The sequence below is a fragment of the Grampus griseus genome, assembly GCF_964374135.1.
Source record: "Grampus griseus genome assembly, chromosome: 14".
Lineage (NCBI taxonomy): Eukaryota > Metazoa > Chordata > Mammalia > Artiodactyla > Delphinidae > Grampus > Grampus griseus.
This window is the reverse complement of record NC_139008.1, coordinates 36360071-36378363: the sequence shown is the minus strand read 5'-3', so window position 1 is coordinate 36378363 and position 18293 is coordinate 36360071. Positions and strand designations below refer to the sequence as shown.

The following is an 18293-nucleotide window of genomic DNA, read 5'->3' as shown; positions in this document are numbered from 1 at the left end:
CTGGGGACAGACCAGGGCGGTGCTTTGTCACAGGGTGCAGGGAGCTGAGGGCTCAGGAAGGGGATTGACGGAGATGTGAGCTGTAGTGAGTTTAGGGAGGTGACTCCTGAGGGAGGCTGCTGGGTTGCAGCGGGGGAGACTGTCAGTGCGTTGTCACCATGTGCCGGAGCAGAGGCCAGGCCTGAGGGGAGCTGGGGCAGGAGTAAAGCAAGAAGTGGCAGCAAATGTGGCAGTGCGGGCAGTTCCATTGAAGGGAGAGAAGGTGGTGGGAGGCTTGTCCAGGAGAGGGTGCGCGGTGTGCACTGGAGGGTATTTGTGCAAAAGAGAAGATTGAAAATGTTGGAGAAGGTGGTGCTTGGGTCAGGGAGGAAGGAGATGTGGAGCTGGGCCAGGGACTGGGGTGTCCCTTAGTGGCCACCTCATTTATCTTCCCAGCGACGGATAGGAGAACTGAAGCATGCAGCAGGACAGAGATGTCCCAGTGGACAGCAGAGCTGGGATTGACCCTGGGCATGGTGGCTCCAGCATCCCTGCAGGGTCTGGGAGCATGTGGAGGGCACAGAGTCCCGAGCACAAGTGGAGGGTGGCCTAGCCTCAGCAAGGAGAAAGGACCATTTTGAACCAACAGGAGTAAAAGAAAAGAAGGAAGGGGGCTTCCCTGGTGGCACAGTGGTTGGGGGTCCGCCTGCCAATGCAGGGGACACGGTTTCGAGCACTGGTCTGGGAGGATCCCATATGCCGCAGAGCGACTGGGCCCGTGTGCCACAATTACTGAAGCCCGCGCGCCTGGAGCCCGTGCTCTGCAGCGGGGGAGGCCACCGCAGTGAGAAGCTTGCGTGCCGCACCGAAGATCCAACGCAGCCAAAAATGAATAAATAAAATAAATTTAATTTAAAAAAAGAAAAGAGGGAAGGGAAGGGGCAATGTGGTCATGGCTGGCCTGACCACTGGCAGTCTGCTGAGGTCAAGGTGGAGTCCAGAGCACTTCTCAAACCATTAAGATGATGGGAGCAGTTTTTAAAAGTTAAGTATGGCCTGTTTGGGACTGAGAAGCAGTGCCTTTGAAGGAGGGAGAGGCCCTGTGGACCTGGGGCATCAGGACACAGTCTGTAGAGGGGAGTGGTCTCCAGGAAACAGGGTTGTGTATGGCTTTCTTCACTGGTTGGGAGTGGAATGCACCGTGGGGATCTTGCTGGTGCCAGGAAACCCCTCCAAAAACTGGAACAATCCCATTCCAAGCTCCTAGGTTCTGAATCCCAGCATTTGGCAATGGGAGGGGGATGGAAGATGCTCCTGGGATGTTGGCTTTCACTCTATCCGTCTGGCTGAGCACTCAGAGGCGCTCGGGAAGTGTGGTCGGGGAGGGGATGCCTAGGTGATCAGGCACCACCTCCCCCCCAGCCACCACGTGGACTTCAGTACAGGGACCCGAGAGGTCATTTCAGCTTAGAAGGAAGTTGAGGCTTGCAGACAGCCCACAAGGACAAGGTTTGGGGAAGGAGAAAGGATGGACCGAGAGGTGAGCCGGTGGGTCCTTCATTGTCTTGGAGAATCCGGTTTCTGTCCCTCCTGGAATTGTTCCACTCACTGACCCCTAAAGGCCAAGGACAGGATGAAGACCCAGGAAATCTAGGGAGAACTCTCCCTGCAGTCCTGAACTATGCCTTCTCCCGTACAGCATGTCCCTGCTTTCATAGTATCGGCGTGTCTGTGTCTTTGTAGAGAAACGTACAGAAAGGTGGCCTGTGCGGCTTTGGTGCCCGTCCACTAGCACCCCAGGCCTTAAGACATAGGGCTGACTCGGGGGCTGTGCTCTGGCTTCACCCACCGGCCTCTGTTCTCTAGTGAGTCTTCAGAATCCTTGTCTCTTAAGCCCTTAGGGTGACCCATAGTGATAGGAGATTAGTTCCAGGCAAACAGGTGGGGTCCCCACAGGTGTCAGATATCAGTCCCCAGCCTCTCCTGTAGCGGTGGACCAGCCACACCAACCTCCCACCTGTACCACCGCTGCCGCCTTGACCTCACCCTCCCTGGCACCATTCCTTTCTCTCTGGCACACGGGCGCCAGATTCTCCATTCCCCAAGCCTTCCTGCCCCCTTCTCCGCTCCTGTTGGTTGGGCTGGGACAGATTAACACTATGACATGCTGCATTTTCCCTTAGTTAAATGTGACGTGTTTCTATTTTTAAATCAAGGCATCTAAAGAACTGGCCTTTGAAAACACGGAAGTACTTTTAATAGGGATGCAAGAATCCACAAATAGCTGTGTGTCTTAGAGCCCAGTGTTTTTCTTGAAAGTTGAACAGGGAACAAATCCTGCCCCTTTGGTCAAGAGCATTATCCCAAGGGTACTAGGGGGAAAATGTATAAATCCCAGGACATAAGAGATGGTCATTTATTAGGAGTCTCTCTCTTTGCTATCAAGCCTCAATTTTTTAAATGTTTTAAAATCAACTTTATTGAAGTTTAATAGACATATGACAAAATGTACCCAATGAGTTTAATGTGTGTATATATGTGTGTGTGTACATATGTGTTTGTGTGTGTAACCACCACCATCAAGATACAAAACATTTCCATTCCCTCAGGAAGTGCCCACTCAGCCTCCTTGCAATCAGCCCCCTGCCGCAGGTACCAGAGGTCAAGGCCTTGCTTCCTGTGGCTCCGGGTGTCCTGTGTCTGCCTGTGACCACCCAGATCCAGGCTCTGCAGCTGGTTTTCTTGGTTGCCTGCACTTGTCCTGCCAGCTCCGGAGGAGAGACTGATGAGAGTGAGCCGACGTATCCCGTCCTGTAGCTCCTTTCTGCGGGAGCTCAGAGCACATTTGCTGTTGGTTGAGAGAAGAGTGGGGCACAGCCAGTGAGACACCTGGAGCTCTGCCAGGGGTGGTGAGGGTGGGCAGGCATGTCACCCTGTTTCTCAGGCTGGCATCAGCCCATCAAACCCCAGACAAACCACCTGGAGCTGGTTTTCCAGGAAGAGGACGATGTGGAGTTTCCTGGTGCAGGTCAGGTATTGGAGCCGAAAGTTGATTTGAAATTCATCCGGTGATTTGTACTTTGTGTTGACTTCCCAGACAGGGGCAAATCTGAGCCTGATCTTTCCTTTCTCAAAATCACCTAAGCAGCTTACCCCGTGAAAACCCATAGACAACACAGATGCACTTGGTTGAGCCTTGATAACTTTCTTTGGTCACTTCTTACACACTCCAAGCCAAAGACAGATTTTTTTTCTTTGAATATGAAATATTAAAATTGGCCCACATCTGGAGTAAGCTACCAGATCGGCCCTGGTGGGCTGGCGGCTCTTCCTCATCTCTGTGAGTCTGTGCCTCCCTCCAGCCTCCCTGACCTTCAGCCTCATCTTCCTCAGAGCACCCCCATCCCCAACCCTGGCGGGCCTGGCTCAGAGGCAGGGGCTGGGGGAGGTGGGGTGTGGACCAGCCCCACTGCAGGAGGCCCTCTCTGGTACCAGCTTGAGCCCCTGCAGTTTGACTTGCAGGCTGGAAAGTTTCTGATTCTTTCTGGAATCTACTGTGACTTCCTTCAGAAAGAATAGTTTTTATCCATTTCACCAAAGAAACGTTTACTCTCAAGATTGGGGCTGGTTTTTGTTTTCTTTTTTTTTTCCCCGTACACGGGCCCCTCTCACTGTTGTGGCCTCTCCCGTTTCGGAGCACACGTGCTGGACACACAGGCTCAGCAGCCATGGCTCACGGGCCCAGCCGCTCCACGGCATGTGGGATCCTCCCAGACCGGGGCATGAACCCGTGTCCCCTGCATCGGCGGGCGGACTCTCAACCACTGCGCCGCCAGAGAAGCCCTTGTTTTCTTTTTAACAGCTTTATTGAGGTACAGTCCACCTACCATGAATTCACCCAAAGTGTACCATTCAGTGTTTTCAGTGTATTCACAGAGCTGTGCAGCCATCACCATGTTCAGTGTCAGAACATTTTCACCACTCCCAGAAGAAACCTACACCCTTAGCCATCACCCTCCAAGCCTCTCAACCCCACTCCCCACCGTAGGCAACCACTAATCTGCCTTCTGTCCCTATGGATTTGCCTGTTCTGGACACTTCATGGAAATAGAATCGTAAGGTGCAGTATGTGGCCCGTTATGTCCAGCCTCTCTCACTCAGCATCACGTTTGCCGTGTTCATTCACATCGTAGCACGTGTCAGTGCTAAATATTCACCGCATGGATGCACACATTGTATTGGTTCAGGCATCCATTGATGAACATTTGGGTTGCTTCCACGTTGGGGCTTTTTTTTGGTGAGCTCACAGTGGGCTCTAGCTTACACTCCTTTGCTCAATTTAGAGCAGGGGTTGTGCCATCACTGGAGTGTTGAACAGAACGTGTATAGGGCATCTTGTTTGGCCACTCAGATTAGGCAGGTGGTGATGTATTGGGGCTTGTCCCCCAGGATTTTCCCTAAAGGCAGTTGCCACAGGGAGAGGGGGACGCCTGTCTCAGGAGCCTTCTCTGGAAAGACTGCACTGAGGGCCAGGCCTCGGCCTCAGATGGTGCGGGGTTGTCGACCATCCCAAAGGCTCGAGGTTTTGACTGCGGTTTCCTGCGTTTCCCCACTCTTGGCCGCGAGGGAAGGAGAAGGGGCGCCAACTGGCCCCGTGGTTAAGACTTAGCCCCTCCGGCAGCTTCTAAGGCGGCACCCTTGTCCCCGGGTGTCTACACCCTCCTCTTTAAAACCACGGTGGAGTTTGGGGGTTGTTTAACTTGAGTCCCGGACGGTATTCCTGCCCCCGGAAATCTCCGAACCAGGCACCCAACCCTCCAGGGCTCCCGCGTGTGGCCGGTGGGCAGCCGCGGCCAGCCGGGAGTGCGCTGTGCTGTTCCCAGCGAGGGGTGTGCAGAGGTGGGGTGGCCACTGCAGGGTGGCCTCGTGCAGAATGGCAGAGGTACCTCCATCAGTCACCTGGGGAAGCTGCCGTCCATGCCGGAAACTCAGCCTGTGGAGAAGTCTGGCAGGTTGATGGTTAATTTTAATTAGGAATATTTTCACACATACACCTGGTGTACCCGTCTTCCAGTTCAATGGTTGTGAACATTTTGCCACTTTCGCTCCAGCTAAATTCAGGTCCAGAACATTCTGAATTTCACCCCTTTATGTCCAGCGTGCATCTCTTCAGGAATATGGACATTTCCTACACAACCACACTGCTGTTTTCATGCCAACAAGATTAGCAGCACCTCCGTGGGTGCTTTTAGAGGTTTTTTGTGGACTCTCTCCCTTTGTGGGGGAAAGAGGGTCACATGTGCAGTGGGTTGTTTAGAAACCTCGCAGGAAGCAGTGCTTTGTTGTGGCAGCTGTGATGTGTTGGGCCTCGTTCTGCTCCTGGAACTGTACAGTCTGGGATGACCGTGAAGCCACGTCCTGGCTGTGACTGCCAGGATGTATTCTGGACAGAGATGACTCATAAAACTCAAGAGTTGCCATTTTTGGGGCTTCCCTGGTGGCGCGGTGGTTGAGAGTCCGCCTGCCGATGCAGGGGATGCGGGTTCGTGCCCTGGTCTGGGAGGATCCCACGTGCCGCGGAGCGGCTGGGCCCGTGAGCCATGGCTGCTGAGCCTGCGCGTCCGGAGCCTGTGCCCCGCAGCGGGAGAGGCCACAACAGTGAGAGGCCCGCGTAACGCAAAAAAAAAAAAAAAAAAGAGTTGCCATTTTTGGTCGACAGTCCATTTCCCAAGAGGTGGCCGGCCTGAGGTCCCTGAGGTCACATTGACCAGAGCGTCCTGGGCACCATTGGTGGTGGGGGGTGCTGCTGAGCAGTGGACCAGCCAAGCTGTTCATGAGAGATGGAGCTGGACAGCATCTTTGGTTTCTGAAAGTGTGTCCCAACAACAAGAAAAACACAGGCAATGTGGGAAGGTCAGATTTGCCAAGTCTGGGAGGATTTTTTTGTTGTTTGGTTGGAGTTTTGGTTTTGTTTTGTGTTTGGAGCCGAGAACTCAGCCCAGAAGCTGTGGCTGCCCTTTCTCCAGAAGCCTCTCACGTTAATGTCTGTGATGGCCTGGTCCCTGGTCCTGTCATCTGAAAACAAGGACGTGGGCGGCTGTCTCTGCCCTGCCTGAGTGGGCTCTCAGAGGTCCCCTCTGAGTGACGAGTCTTCTCAAGAAGGGTGCCTGTTGGGATCCACCAGGCCTCAGGCAGGAGCTCACCTGCTTCTTGTCCTGATGAGCTTCCCTTCACGCTGCCAGGGGGTCACAGGAGGGGCCCCACCTGGCAGACCCCACGTGGGCAGTGTGTGCAGCGCGCAGGTGCTGGCTGGAAACACGGAGGAGGAAGAGAGAGCAGGTCCCCTCTCATCTCGGCTCTCAAGCCGTGCTGTGCAGAGGGACCTGTCAAGGTGGCATGGACCTTACCCTGCAGGGTCTGGCGAGAGCTGGAGAGACAGAACCCGATGTGGGCACAGAGCCATGGAGCTCCTGTAGTACCTCCTCTGCCTCCCCACCCACCCCATGTCTGCTTCAAGGTCACCAAGGTCACCATGTTTCCAGCCCCGTGGACCTGACCTTTAAAGCCCCCACCCCAGCTAGTCCGTGTCAGACTGGCTGGTGCCATGAAGGGGAAGGGGGACGGCGGCAGACCTGTCATTGCCCAGCCTACCCTTGGCCATCCCTCAAAGGAACCCTTCTTGCTGGACAGAGCCTACTGGGGTCATGTCCAAGTCTGAGACTGAGCAGCTGCCCCACTGGCCCTGTGGTCAAGCCTCAGGGTGGATTCGGCCCCTGGCAGGTGGCAGGTTAGGACATGGCCTTCCCGGGGACCCTCATGGAAATGCCTGTGTTTCATGGGAACCAATCAGGAGCAGGGTCAGGACAGCAGGAGGGCACTGCGCTTGGGCTCCCTTTGACCTTTGGTCATTGCCTGGACCCTCACGGTGCCCATTCACAGAACTGTGGTTTCTAGAGTCAGTTTAGGTAACTTCAGGCTACCCCTTGCCCCAACTCTGATGTTTATTATGAAAAATTTCAAATATGTAGAAAAATTGAATGTGTGAACAGTAAGTTCCTATTTTATATCAACCTGCCATTCAGGTCCAACCGCTAATAGCGTTTTGTCACATTTGCATTCTAAGCAGTTGAAAAATGTTTGAACTGTTTAGTTTTAGACCTCATGATACCTCACTCCAAAGTATTTCAGCAATGCATCTCCTAAGACTTTCTGCATAAGCACTGTACCCTCCACATCTAAGTCAGTTAATTACAGTTTCATGATAATTTCATCATAAATTCATCATCTACTGTCCAGCCAATATTTAAGTTTCTCCAAAATGTTGTTTGACTTTTTATATTTCCCAGGAAGAGTTTACACATCACATTTGGTTGTAGGTCTCCTTGTCTTTTTTAGTCTATTTTTTTTAATGACATTGACTTTTTTTATTAATAAATTTATTTATTTTTTGGCTGCGTTGGGTCTTCGTTGCTGGGTGCGGGCTTTCTCTAGTTGCAGCGAGCGGGGGGCTGCTATTCGTTGTGGTGCGTGGGCTTCTCATTGCGGTGGCTTCTCTTGTTGCAGAGCACGGGCTCTAGGCACATGGGTTTCAGTAGTTGTGGCTCGCGGGCTCATTAGTTGTGGTGCGTGGGCTCTAGAGCGCGGGCCCTAGAGTGCAGGCTCGGTAGTTGTGGTGCACGGGTTTAGTTGCTCCGCGGCATGTGGGATCTTCCCGGACCAGGGATCGAACCTGTGTACCCTGTATTGTCAGGCAGATTTCTTAACCAGTGCACCACCAGGGAGGTCCCTAAATGACATTGACTTTTTGACGAGACCAGGCCAGTTGTCTTGTAGAATTCTACCCGTTCCGTGTGTGTCAGATGTCATGGTGCCCGGGTGCCAAGTGTTACCTGCAGTTGTGAAGTTAGGCCTGGAGGCTTGATTGGCTTCAGGCCTAGCATTGTAGGTAGGAACCTTGAGGGCTTTGTGTATTTCACAGGAGGCACTGGGAGGCTGGCCTCCATCCCTGGGGGACGTGGGACTGCAGGATCTCAGGGGTGTGAGGTTAGGCTTTTCCTTGGCGATCGCTGAGTCCTGGGGGTGCAGGTGCTTTGTCAGAGTCCACCCATGGCCTTCCTGCCTGGACTGAATGTAGCTTCCTGATTTAATCGTTGCAACTCGTGGCCCCTGTCTTGAACTTTTGGCATGTCTTGAAGTCCTTCTGTGCGCACATAGGGGAGGAGAAATGGCCCACCCAGCAAGTGCCACTCTAAATCCAGCAGTCTCTGGGGCTGCTGAGCCCTGGGTCGTTTGTTGGCAGCCACTGGCCCAGGCTGGGAGGAGTTGGGACTGGCAGGGCCATGTGTCTCCCCAGTGGAAAAACAGCAGGTGTGAGGGAGACGTGAGAACCTCTGGGCAGAAGTAGGGCTGGTGTGGGCGCTCAGCGGGCAGCTCAGAGGGGCCAAGAGAAGAGAGAACACAGACCAGAGTTGGGCTGCCCTCTGTGGGGCTCAGGAGTATCCCATGTGAGCAGCGAGGCGACCCTGGGTCCCCATCCTCCCAGGCCTTCCCGATCCTTGGTTTCCTGCCCTGCAGGGACGGTGGAGGTGGGGGTGTGCCTGTGATGCCTAGTGCAGGGAGTGTTGTGAGGGGAGGAACACTCCATCAGGGGGACGGTGCGAGCTTTCCCACCTTGCTTGCCTCACAGGTTATATGAGGAGGAGGAGGTGGCAGCGTGGGTGCGGCTGCCTCCTGACACCTCCTTCCCTTCAGGTGTGAATGACAGAGGTGGTGCCATCCAGCTCCCTCAGCGAGGTCAGCCTGCGTCTCCTCTGCCACGATGACATAGACACCGTGAAGCACCTGTGCGGCGACTGGTTCCCCATCGAGTAAGTTGAGCAGTGTCCCCAGCTGTGGCTTGGGGGATGGGGAATGGCGGGGGGGATGTGCGCAGAGCTGCGGGTGCCAAAGCTGAAAGGCTTGCTGTGAAGGTGCCGTGGTGGCCCAGAGTGACCTCGCCTGTCGGGGCCCCGGGCCCTGCTCCCTGACTACCACCAGGCTCTTTGCACCTCATTATGTTCCTAGAGATCCCCGAAAGGGCTTGACTGAGAATCTTTAGTTACAAAGATGTTCCATGCAGTGCTACTTACAATATTCAGAAAATTGAGAAGCTACTTAAGTATCTTAACAGAAAGGAAGTGGTTACATACATCGGGGTATGTGTATGCAAAAGTATAATGTTATTCTGCCGGGGGAAAAAAAACCTGTCCTAGAGGTATATATGTTGACTAGGAGAGTTTTTTTATGAGATATTAAGTGGAAAAAGCAGACTAGAAAGCAGTATGTACCACAATCCCCCTTTTGTTTAAGAACACATACAAGATAAAAGCTGAGGAGGATATGTACCTCGTAGCAAATGTGTTCGGTAGTTCGTGTGGGTGGATGATTAACATCCACAAGTTTGTCTGGTTTTGCTTGTCTGTACTTCCTACATTTTTCTGTAATATGCACATAGAGCTTGTAGTGAGAAAAATAGTGCAAACTTTTAAAAATTAAAAATAAACAAGATCCTGCCAATCATCACATTTCCGTGAGCCTTAGCCTCAGATGTGTTTAACCTGCTGCCGGCAGGAGGGGAGGGATTCCCTTACGTCCCTGATGGGAATGTGAATTGTCACCTTCTGGGGCCACGGGCTAGCGGTGGCTTCATAGGTTAGAAAATAAATGTCATCCCAGCAGTCCCACCGCTGGAAAGTAATCCAGTAAGTCCGAGGTTAGACCCCGCTGAGGGTGACCTGGGGCAGGTAGAGCCTCACCAGCCAGAGCCTCTGTGCCTCTGAGTAGTCCGACCTGCTTGCCTCTCCTTGCAGCTTCCTGGGCCTGAGGCCTCAGGTTCCAAAGATGAGGGAGAGAACTTCAGTCCCATCAGACCATGTGGTGGCAGCTCCCCTCCTGCCTGCCGCGCCACCCGGCACTGCTGCGGTTAGAAGGCGGGAGTGTGATGAGGACCAGGAGAGGAGCCTGGGTGATGCTCAGGTTCTATGGAACCTTCCAGTGGGCGGGTGGTGGCCTCTACAGTGCAGACCCGAGTAGAGCACCTCTCTGTGTCGCCAGGAGGGTCTGAGACCCTCCTCCAGCTCTTGGTCTAATGAAAGGCATCCTGGGCTAACCCGCTGTGTCCGTTAGGAAACAAACCCAGACACCCTCCTGACCGAGCCTTCTTGGCTGTGGCTGAGTCTGCCTTTTCATCACTGCATCACTGTTCTTTTCCCTGCTCCCCTCGGACGGCACTTGGTGAGCAGCCCCAGTGACCCTGGATACACCTTGCCCTTGAGGCCCAGTCCCTGAAACTCAAATGCCACTCTGCAGCAAACCTGGCTCTCCCCACACCACTTCCCCCAGTCTTGAAAAAGTCTCACAGAATTCTTGGAAATCACCCAAGTGTCCACGGGCTGCGGGGGTCATCAATCTTAACTCATCCACCTGACCCCCCAGGCACTGCTCTCGAGGGGACAGCATCATCAGAGCTTTTCCCCTCTTGTCTCTGTGTCTTGTAAGATCGTTTTCCTATCAAATTTCCAGTCCTGTCTGGACAGATAACTGCTTTCAGAAGATGATACTCTGAGAGTGATACACTTCGGTGGAGACTGAGCGATGGGCAGACCCCTCGTCAACCCTGAGTGGTGGACAGAGCAGCCTAGGGTCCCCTGTGGTTCAACTCTCTGAAGCACGACGGGGGTTGGACTTGACCTGGCCAGTTCATCTGAGTTTGTCTCCTCTTCAGGTACCCAGACTCATGGTATCGTGATATCACCTCCAACAAGAAGTTCTTTTCCCTTGCCGCAACCTACAGGGGCGCCATCGTGGGAATGATCGTAGCTGAAATAAAAAGTAGGACCAAGATACACAAGGAGGTGAGTGTATGCGGCAATGACTTGGCAGTCGGTGCCTCTGGACAGGACTGTGGGGCCTTGTGACACAGTCACGCTGCCTGCTCTGGCCCTTTCTCTTGGGAGCCCAGACAGCGTGTGAGATTCGTACCTGGTTGGTTTCTTTCTGTGTGTTCGTGACACAGTCGTATATGCATTAAGTAACACGACCACAGGCTTCACAATGACAGCCGTTTTGAAGTAGGGAGGCGGGTAAACGGTACACTGGCCTTTCTGCGGGCTTCGAGTCACAAGAGCAGGAAGGATGCTTACCTCCCTGAGACCGATGACAAGCCCACCTGTGTCCAGGCTAACTGTGGTGTGGAGGGTGGGGCGGGGATTGGGGAGCCGACCCACTCCCAGCACGTGGGAGCCACTCAGTGAGCAGTGGACGGTACACAAAGACCAAGTCGCCAAGTGTCCTTTTCATTGGGTAGAGAAAACCATACACATGGCAGATCCTTCTAGTTCTTTGTGAGGTAGAAGAAATAAGAACCGTGTGCTGGTCGGATTCATGACACTCCCGGTCCAAAATTGCATCTCCGGAACCAAGAGACCCACGTGGGGCGGTGTGTCACTTGGCCTGGCCCCGGCAGCGGAGAGTGGTGGAGGGAACCACTGTCCACCCTACCCCCCGCCTCCCCCTTTACTGTGAGATCACCTGGGGCTGTGTAGGATCCCTAGTTAAAACATTCACACTCTTTTGGGCTGTCTTGTCTCTTGGCGGGTGGACTGTCACGTGCTGAGGGCCCGCTGAGCGGTTCCTTCTTCCCGCTATGACTTCACTCGTCTGGCATCCCTGACCCTCCTTGTCTGGTCTACCACCCACCCCAAGAGAAGCGATTTTTTTGTGTGCTCTTACATCTGCAGTTTCTCGCAGAAGGGCCCACACCCTCTTGTTTCCATGGGGGTGGAGGTGACCCTCTATTGTCTTCTGTTCTGTTCCCTCTGCCCCAGTGTCCCCCCAGGTGTCATGGCTGGGATGTTGGCAAGTGAGCTGTGTCCTACAGTGGGACCGGGGCCTCCACTGCTGACGCGACTGTTTCTGACTTTCTCTTTAGGATGGAGATATTCTAGCCTCCAGCTTCTCTGTTGACACGCAGGTTGCGTACATCCTAAGCCTGGGAGTAGTGAAGGAATTCAGAAAGCACGGCATAGGTAAGAGTGGCAGAGCTCATAAACCACCACCACCAACTCGCCCGCCCCCCCCGCCCCGTTCTGACGATTGTCTCTCATAAATACCCCTCAGTCTCTTCCTCCGTCCCTGTCCCTCTGTCTGGGGCCAGACCTTCATCCTTCTCCCCTTCCAACAAGACCCATGGCCCCACCCACTCCCTTGGCCTTCAGCCTGTCCTCTTTCCATACAACACCAGGTCTTTCTGCCGTGGCTTCCTTCCCAAATCTGACAAGATCAGATAAATAACCGCTCCCGAATGTCCTCATTTGGGAATGGGCACCCCTTATCGTGCCTCTCACCACACACACAGCTTATGTCTGATCCCAAGATATATATATTTTTAATATCTTTATTGGAGTATGATTGCTTTACAATGTTGTGTTAATTTCTATCATACAACAAAGTGAATCAGCTGTAAGTATGCATATATCCCCATATCCGCTCCTTCTTGGTCTCCCTCCTGTCCTCCCTATCCCACCCCTCTAGGTGGTCACAAAGCATCGAGCTGATCTCCCTGTGCTATGCAGCAGCTTCCCACTAGCCGTCCATTTTACATTTGGTAGTGTATATATGTCAGTGCTACTCTCTCACTTCGTCCCAGCTTCCCCTTCCCCGCTGTGTCCTCAAGTCCATTCTCTACGTCTGTGTCTTTATTCCTGCCCTGCCACTAGGTTCATCAGTACCGTTTTTCTAGATTCCATATATGTGCTTTAGCATATACGGTATTCTTTTTTCTCTTTCTGACTTACTTCACTCTGTGTGACAGAGACCCAAGGTATTCTTGATTAAGAGTAGAAAACATAATTGAAAAATAGTGCTAGCCACCATTTATCGGGTGCCCGCCACACCTGGGGTGCCGGGCTGCCCGCATGACTCCAAATTCCCATCCCACTCAGCCACACAGCCAGTGAGTGGCAGAGTCTTCATTTGTGTCTGTTCCACATTTTCCTGGGCTCAGGTTTACATTTCATTGTCTAAAAAGATCAGTGAGTCTCTGTTGTGGGTTCAGCCCCTGGGAGGGAACTAGCAGGCTGGCATCCGCGGTTCCAGATGCCTCAGGGCCTCAGATGACAAGCCCCATCGAGCCATGAGATGTTAGGGACTTCCATAGTGGTTGGTTATGGGAGGTCGGTCTTCAGTCCAAAAGCAGAGAGATCTGTAGAGACCTCTGCAAAGATGACTTCCTTGTCTGCCTCACGCTTCCTTCCCACTTGCCCTGCACCTCTTCCTCCGCAGGTTCCCTATTACTTGAGAGTTTAAAAGATCACATATCAACCACCGCCCAGGACCACTGCAAAGCCATCTACCTGCACGTCCTCACTACCAACAATACGGCTATAAACTTCTACGAAAACAGAGACTTCAAGCAGCATCACTATCTCCCCTATTACTATTCCATCCGAGGGGTCCTCAAAGATGGCTTCACCTATGTCCTCTACATCAACGGTGGCCACCCTCCCTGGACCATCCTATATCCTTTCTCTTTCGGGGGTGAGGTATTGTGGCTTCCTAGCAGGGCCCGTGTGCCAGCTGGAGCTGTGGTTGCCTTCACGTGGCATCCACAAGGCCAAGCTCATGGGACCAGATATTGTTGTGGGCAGGTCTGGCCGGCACATCTTGGGAAATGACAGCCTGGGTGTGGACATTGGGAAAGCAGGCCAGCTCTGGCACTCGGCGCTCGCTGGACGTTAGACTGGTGTGAGGGGAGGGTGTTCAGCCTCCTGGACTAAGATCCATCCATCCATCAAGTATCGAATGAGAGCCTCCTGTTCCCCCAGGTGCGTGGGGGATACAACAGTGAACGAAACAGCCAGAAGCCCCGGCTCTCATGGGGCTGTGTGCTGGTGGGGGAGAAGACAAGCAAGTGAGGTGAAACGAACTGTTTGCTGTTTTTAAACACTTGGGTTCAAACCTTCTTTGCTGGGTGCGTGACCCAGAGGTGTGTCCCTGCCCTGCTCCCTCCTCTTTAACTCTCTCTGGCCCTTGACAGGTTCGGTGGAGGCCAGGAGACTTCCTGATAGTCATAGGGTGTGAACCCCAAAATACTGTGTGTATGTGAGAGAGAGAAGTTAAATTAATGAGTCCAGGATTTATCCATTTCACAGGGAAATAAACAAGAAAGACAAGGGCGGCCCAAAAGCCTGCAGGCCTAGCTCCTGTGAAGATGGGTCTCTGTGGGTGTCCACGGGGTCAGGACTGCTGACCCCTCCTCATCACAGGGACAGGGCCCTGCCAGTCTGAGGACTGAGCGTAGGGGAGAACTAGGAACACTTGCTCTTCCAGACCCCTCCCCCAGCACCCAGTCCTGTCCAGCCTTAGTCTGGGTGTCCAGGTGCCTGGGGCCTCACCCAGAAGGTCCCTTGTACCCAGGCTGTGCCCTGCATTATTTTGTGCAGCAGAGCCCCCTCCATCTGATGAGGCTTTCCAGCCCTGCAGAGGCTGAGCAGGCTCTTGGCCTCCTGCAAGAGTGGCGTGCTGTCTGCATGCGGCCCCCATGGTCACCGTGCTGACAGTGCCGCCCTGGGGCAGTTGGGCAGGCAAGTCGGAATCTTCCTTAACAGAGCTGCACGGACTACATCCAGCACCTGGGCTCTGCGCTAGCAAACCTGAGCCCCTGTTCCATCCCGCACAGGATCTACCGCCAGGCCCACAACCTGCTCTGCAGCTTCCTGCCATGGTCAAGCATCTCCACCAAGGGCGGCATCGAGTACAGCCGGACCATGTGACGCCAGCCGGGCAGTCTCTGCCAGGCCCCACCCCTCGGCACCCTGTGGAAACCACCTTCCCGGCCATCTGACTTCTGCTGTCCTCTGCAGAGGAGCCGGTGGGCACCTGCCGGGCCCGTCGGCCTGCCCCACCTGCAGGCCCGGTGCTACGTGGGCTCGGGAGAAGAGAGTCAAGGGGCGTGCCCGGTCTCCCCCAGGTACACCAGAGCAGGGGGTGCAGAAAGGGGAGCAGAGCCCAGTGGGCTGATGGTTGGGGAAATGGAGGCGGTGCTTTCAGCAATGAAAACAGGAGGCCCTGGATGGGCATCTGCTGCTCAGGGTGCTGGGAAGCATGGCCAGGGGCCGAGATAGTTCCCGAACGTCTCTCAGAAACTTCAGGAGGGAAAGCAGAGCTCTTGACCTGGCCAGAGCTTGGCCTGAACTACCTGAACTACTGAACTACTTTTTAAAAAATAATGCATTCACATGGTTCAAAAATTGAAAAGTTACCAAAAGATCAAGCCCCTTCTACTCCTGTCCCCAGACACTCAGCTTCCCCTTCCCAGGGGTTATCAGTGCCGCTGTGTCCCTGGTGGTGCTTCACTGTAGATGGCAGCTTTAACAGCAGCGGCCTTGCCCTGTGGTGGGCACCTAGATGAGAGCTCTCCTTAGACACGGCCGCTTCTGAGCACCGTGGGGAGCTGGTCTTCCAGACCTCAGGGAATGGCAGAGCTGGAAGGCGTCATGGGGACTCCAAGGTCTACCCCTTGTGCATGGACACGGCCCAGAGCGGATTGTGATGTGGGCCAAGCCCAGGCAGCAGGGCTCCGTGGCCTCCTGGGCTGGCACCCCCGTCGGTACTGTGGTTTGTGCTGGGACCGAGGAGAGCCAGTGGTCACTGGAAGGGACTCTGGACGTGGAGGAGGGCTCACACTTCAGGAGCGCCAGGGACCCAGCTTTGGGCTCCTAGGCCGGGACCCTGGGGAGGGGAGGGAAGCAGAGCGTTTCTGCTGAAGCCTTCACCCCTGCTCCCCTCTTGTCTATCCCACAGGCTCCTCCAGCCCTCCTTCCCAATCTGGAAACCTTCACTTCTGCTGAGCCCTGGCCGGGCCCCCGCACGTGCTCCAGCCCCACAGGCACCTAGGGGTGGCAGCGTTCACTGTGGTCTGTTTCTTCTGCTGTCCTGGGAGCAAGGGCATGGGAAAGGGCTTCCTTCCCCATGCCCCTCACCGGCCTCTTCCCCTCTGCTGTGTGATCCTTCCAGATCCTTCCTGCAAAGTCGGAATAAACTTCTGGGAGGGAGGAACCCAAGTGTTACGGACAGACTTGACCCTAAAGACACAGGAGCCTCTGAACAATGAGGGGTCAAAATAACGGGAAGCCCAGCCCCTGGTCCAGAACCAGCACCCAGAAGCCCGGAGGGGCGGGGAGCAGCTCCGGTCTCTCCACCCAGGGCTGACACTTGCTGGGCACAGCTGGGGAGGCTTCTCACCCACACACTGAGCTCTGTGGCTTCGCTCCCCACATGTGCGGGCGGATAACGAGACAGCTGCCCACATTCCCCACTAGGAGGCTGAGTCCTCCCGCGGCCTCTTCTCATGGGCTGCTTCATTCTGTCCCGAGCGATTGGAACCACCTGTCAGATGGTGGCTGTGCCATTCAGCTGAGCTGCCGCAGGGAGCCGGGCTGAGGACAGGCACCACTGAGGGCCTGGGGGTCCTCTCCCCGCAACCCCCCAGCCCCATGAGCAGCAGCTCTGAGGCCTGGCCAGGTGCAGACAGGACAAAGCTGAGCACCGCAATGACCAAGTGAGACCCGGCCTTTGGGGCTGGGGACAGTACGTGCCTTGTGGTCCCTCCACCTCTGGGGCAGAGACAGTGCCTGGAAGTGTGCGCGTGGACGGCACATGCTCCTGGCACCCCTTCTGCCAGGGCCCCTAGAGCTGCTTGCTGCCTGGCCTGCCCCTCCGGAGCAGAGGGGATGGCACAGAGTCTCACGCCGGACGAGAGCAGGAGACGGGAAACCCTAGGTGGGGGCTCCGTGACCGTGTCCTTCCCTCCCTCAGAACTTCCTGGCCCAGGGCTCCTGCGGCCTCACCAGTGGATCCTGGGCAGGAAGGGCACTCCATCTCCCCCCACTCCCCACCTCCATGCTGACATTGGTTTCATGCTGAGGCCCAGCTGGGTGTCCTCTCTAATCTGAATCAACGATGATCATGTGATTTTTATTTCTGCCCCTCAGGGTAAGGGAAGAGTCTTCCAGAAGGTTCTACTTTGTACATTCGTAATTGAGCTCAGAGGCTTTGCCCTGCCCTTCCCTCCCCCACCTCCTTATCACTGCAGTGTCCAGCCCAGTGTTGAACAGATTATAATGTTTTGTCTTACTACAAACAAATAAATAGACTTTAATTGGTCACATCCTGTCTTTGCAGGCCCTGCGCCTGTGGACCTGCACCTGTGGACCTGCCCCGTGGCTGAGGGCGGCCCAGGAGCTGCTTGTCCCCTGGCAAGTCCCAAGGATGGCTTCCAGCTCAAAGGGCGATTGTTTTTTACGATCATAATTGTACCTTGCCCTGCCAAGGAATACAGCCCTGAAAGAGGTTCTAGAGCTGGTGAAAGTGCAGTGGTCAGGCAGGGGCCCTGCCCAGGGCACCCCACCGCAGGAGCCTTAGTCAGGGGGCGGGGGGGTGCAGCAGGTCCCAGCCCCTGGCTGGGCCAAGAGGGGGACCAGGTCCTTCTACCAACTTCTTGGAGCCTCTGGCCACCCTGGGGGCAGGAGGTCGTGCCTGTCACCCTCTTAGACAAATGACTGGTTGAGGGGCTGGGAGTTGCTCAAGAGCCACACAGCTGTGAACGGTGGGCTTGAGACCCCAGCCCAGGTGTGGACCCCTCCAAAGCGTGGGTGCGCTGCTCCCTGAGGGCTGGGCCTCCCCCTGATGGCCCTTCCTATGGGACAGGGCCTGAGGCTGGTGGCCCGGACTAGGAGCTGCCACCACCCAGGGCCGCATGCACACGTACAACAACCTGAAGAGCACCCAGGGACCAAGGTCTCCAGAATCTGCTGTACCAGGGTACAGGGGAAGGGCAGGGACCTGAGGGAGCTTTCCCCCATGTCTGGAAGGAGCCCAGCTGTCCTGCTGTCCAGAATGCCCTTGACACCATCATGTATGGTCTGACAGAAGCCTGTGAGACGAGTAGGTCAGCCCTTGCCTGACCCAGGCTGCCAGGACAGGAAATCAGCCAAATGGTGAGGGTCACTGAGGCAAACCCAGGTTCTCCCATCTGTCCCCACAGGCTGAGGCCCAGTGATGTAGAGCAGGGGGTCTCAGCCCAAGAGATTCTGCCCCCCAGGGGACCTCAGACTCTCCAGAGATGTTTTTCGTTGCCACACTGGGCAGAGGGCACTACTGGAATCTAGTGAGTGGAGGCCAGGGTCGCTGCTAAACATCCTGCAACTCACAGAACAGCCCTCAAAACAAAGAATGGCATAGCCCCAAATGTCAACAGGGCTGAGGTTAAGACCTCC

The 18293-nt window shown here is 54.9% G+C and overlaps 1 protein-coding gene across 1 annotated transcript in view; it reads left to right on the top strand.

The window, feature by feature from the left end:
* The window catches only part of NAA60 (N-alpha-acetyltransferase 60, NatF catalytic subunit), a 38622-nt gene extending 23703 nt beyond the window's left edge, over window positions 1-14919 (top strand). The window contains exons 3-7 of the mRNA XM_082669720.1: window positions 8731-8846; window positions 10742-10871; window positions 11948-12044; window positions 13300-13535; window positions 14634-14919. Of these exons, the coding sequence (XP_082525846.1) occupies window positions 8737-8846; window positions 10742-10871; window positions 11948-12044; window positions 13300-13535; window positions 14634-14789 (729 nt within the window). The 5' untranslated portion in view covers window positions 8731-8736 and the 3' untranslated portion in view covers window positions 14790-14919. The remainder of the gene's footprint in view (window positions 1-8730; window positions 8847-10741; window positions 10872-11947; window positions 12045-13299; window positions 13536-14633) is intronic.
* Window positions 14920-18293: the final 3374 nt, after the last annotated feature.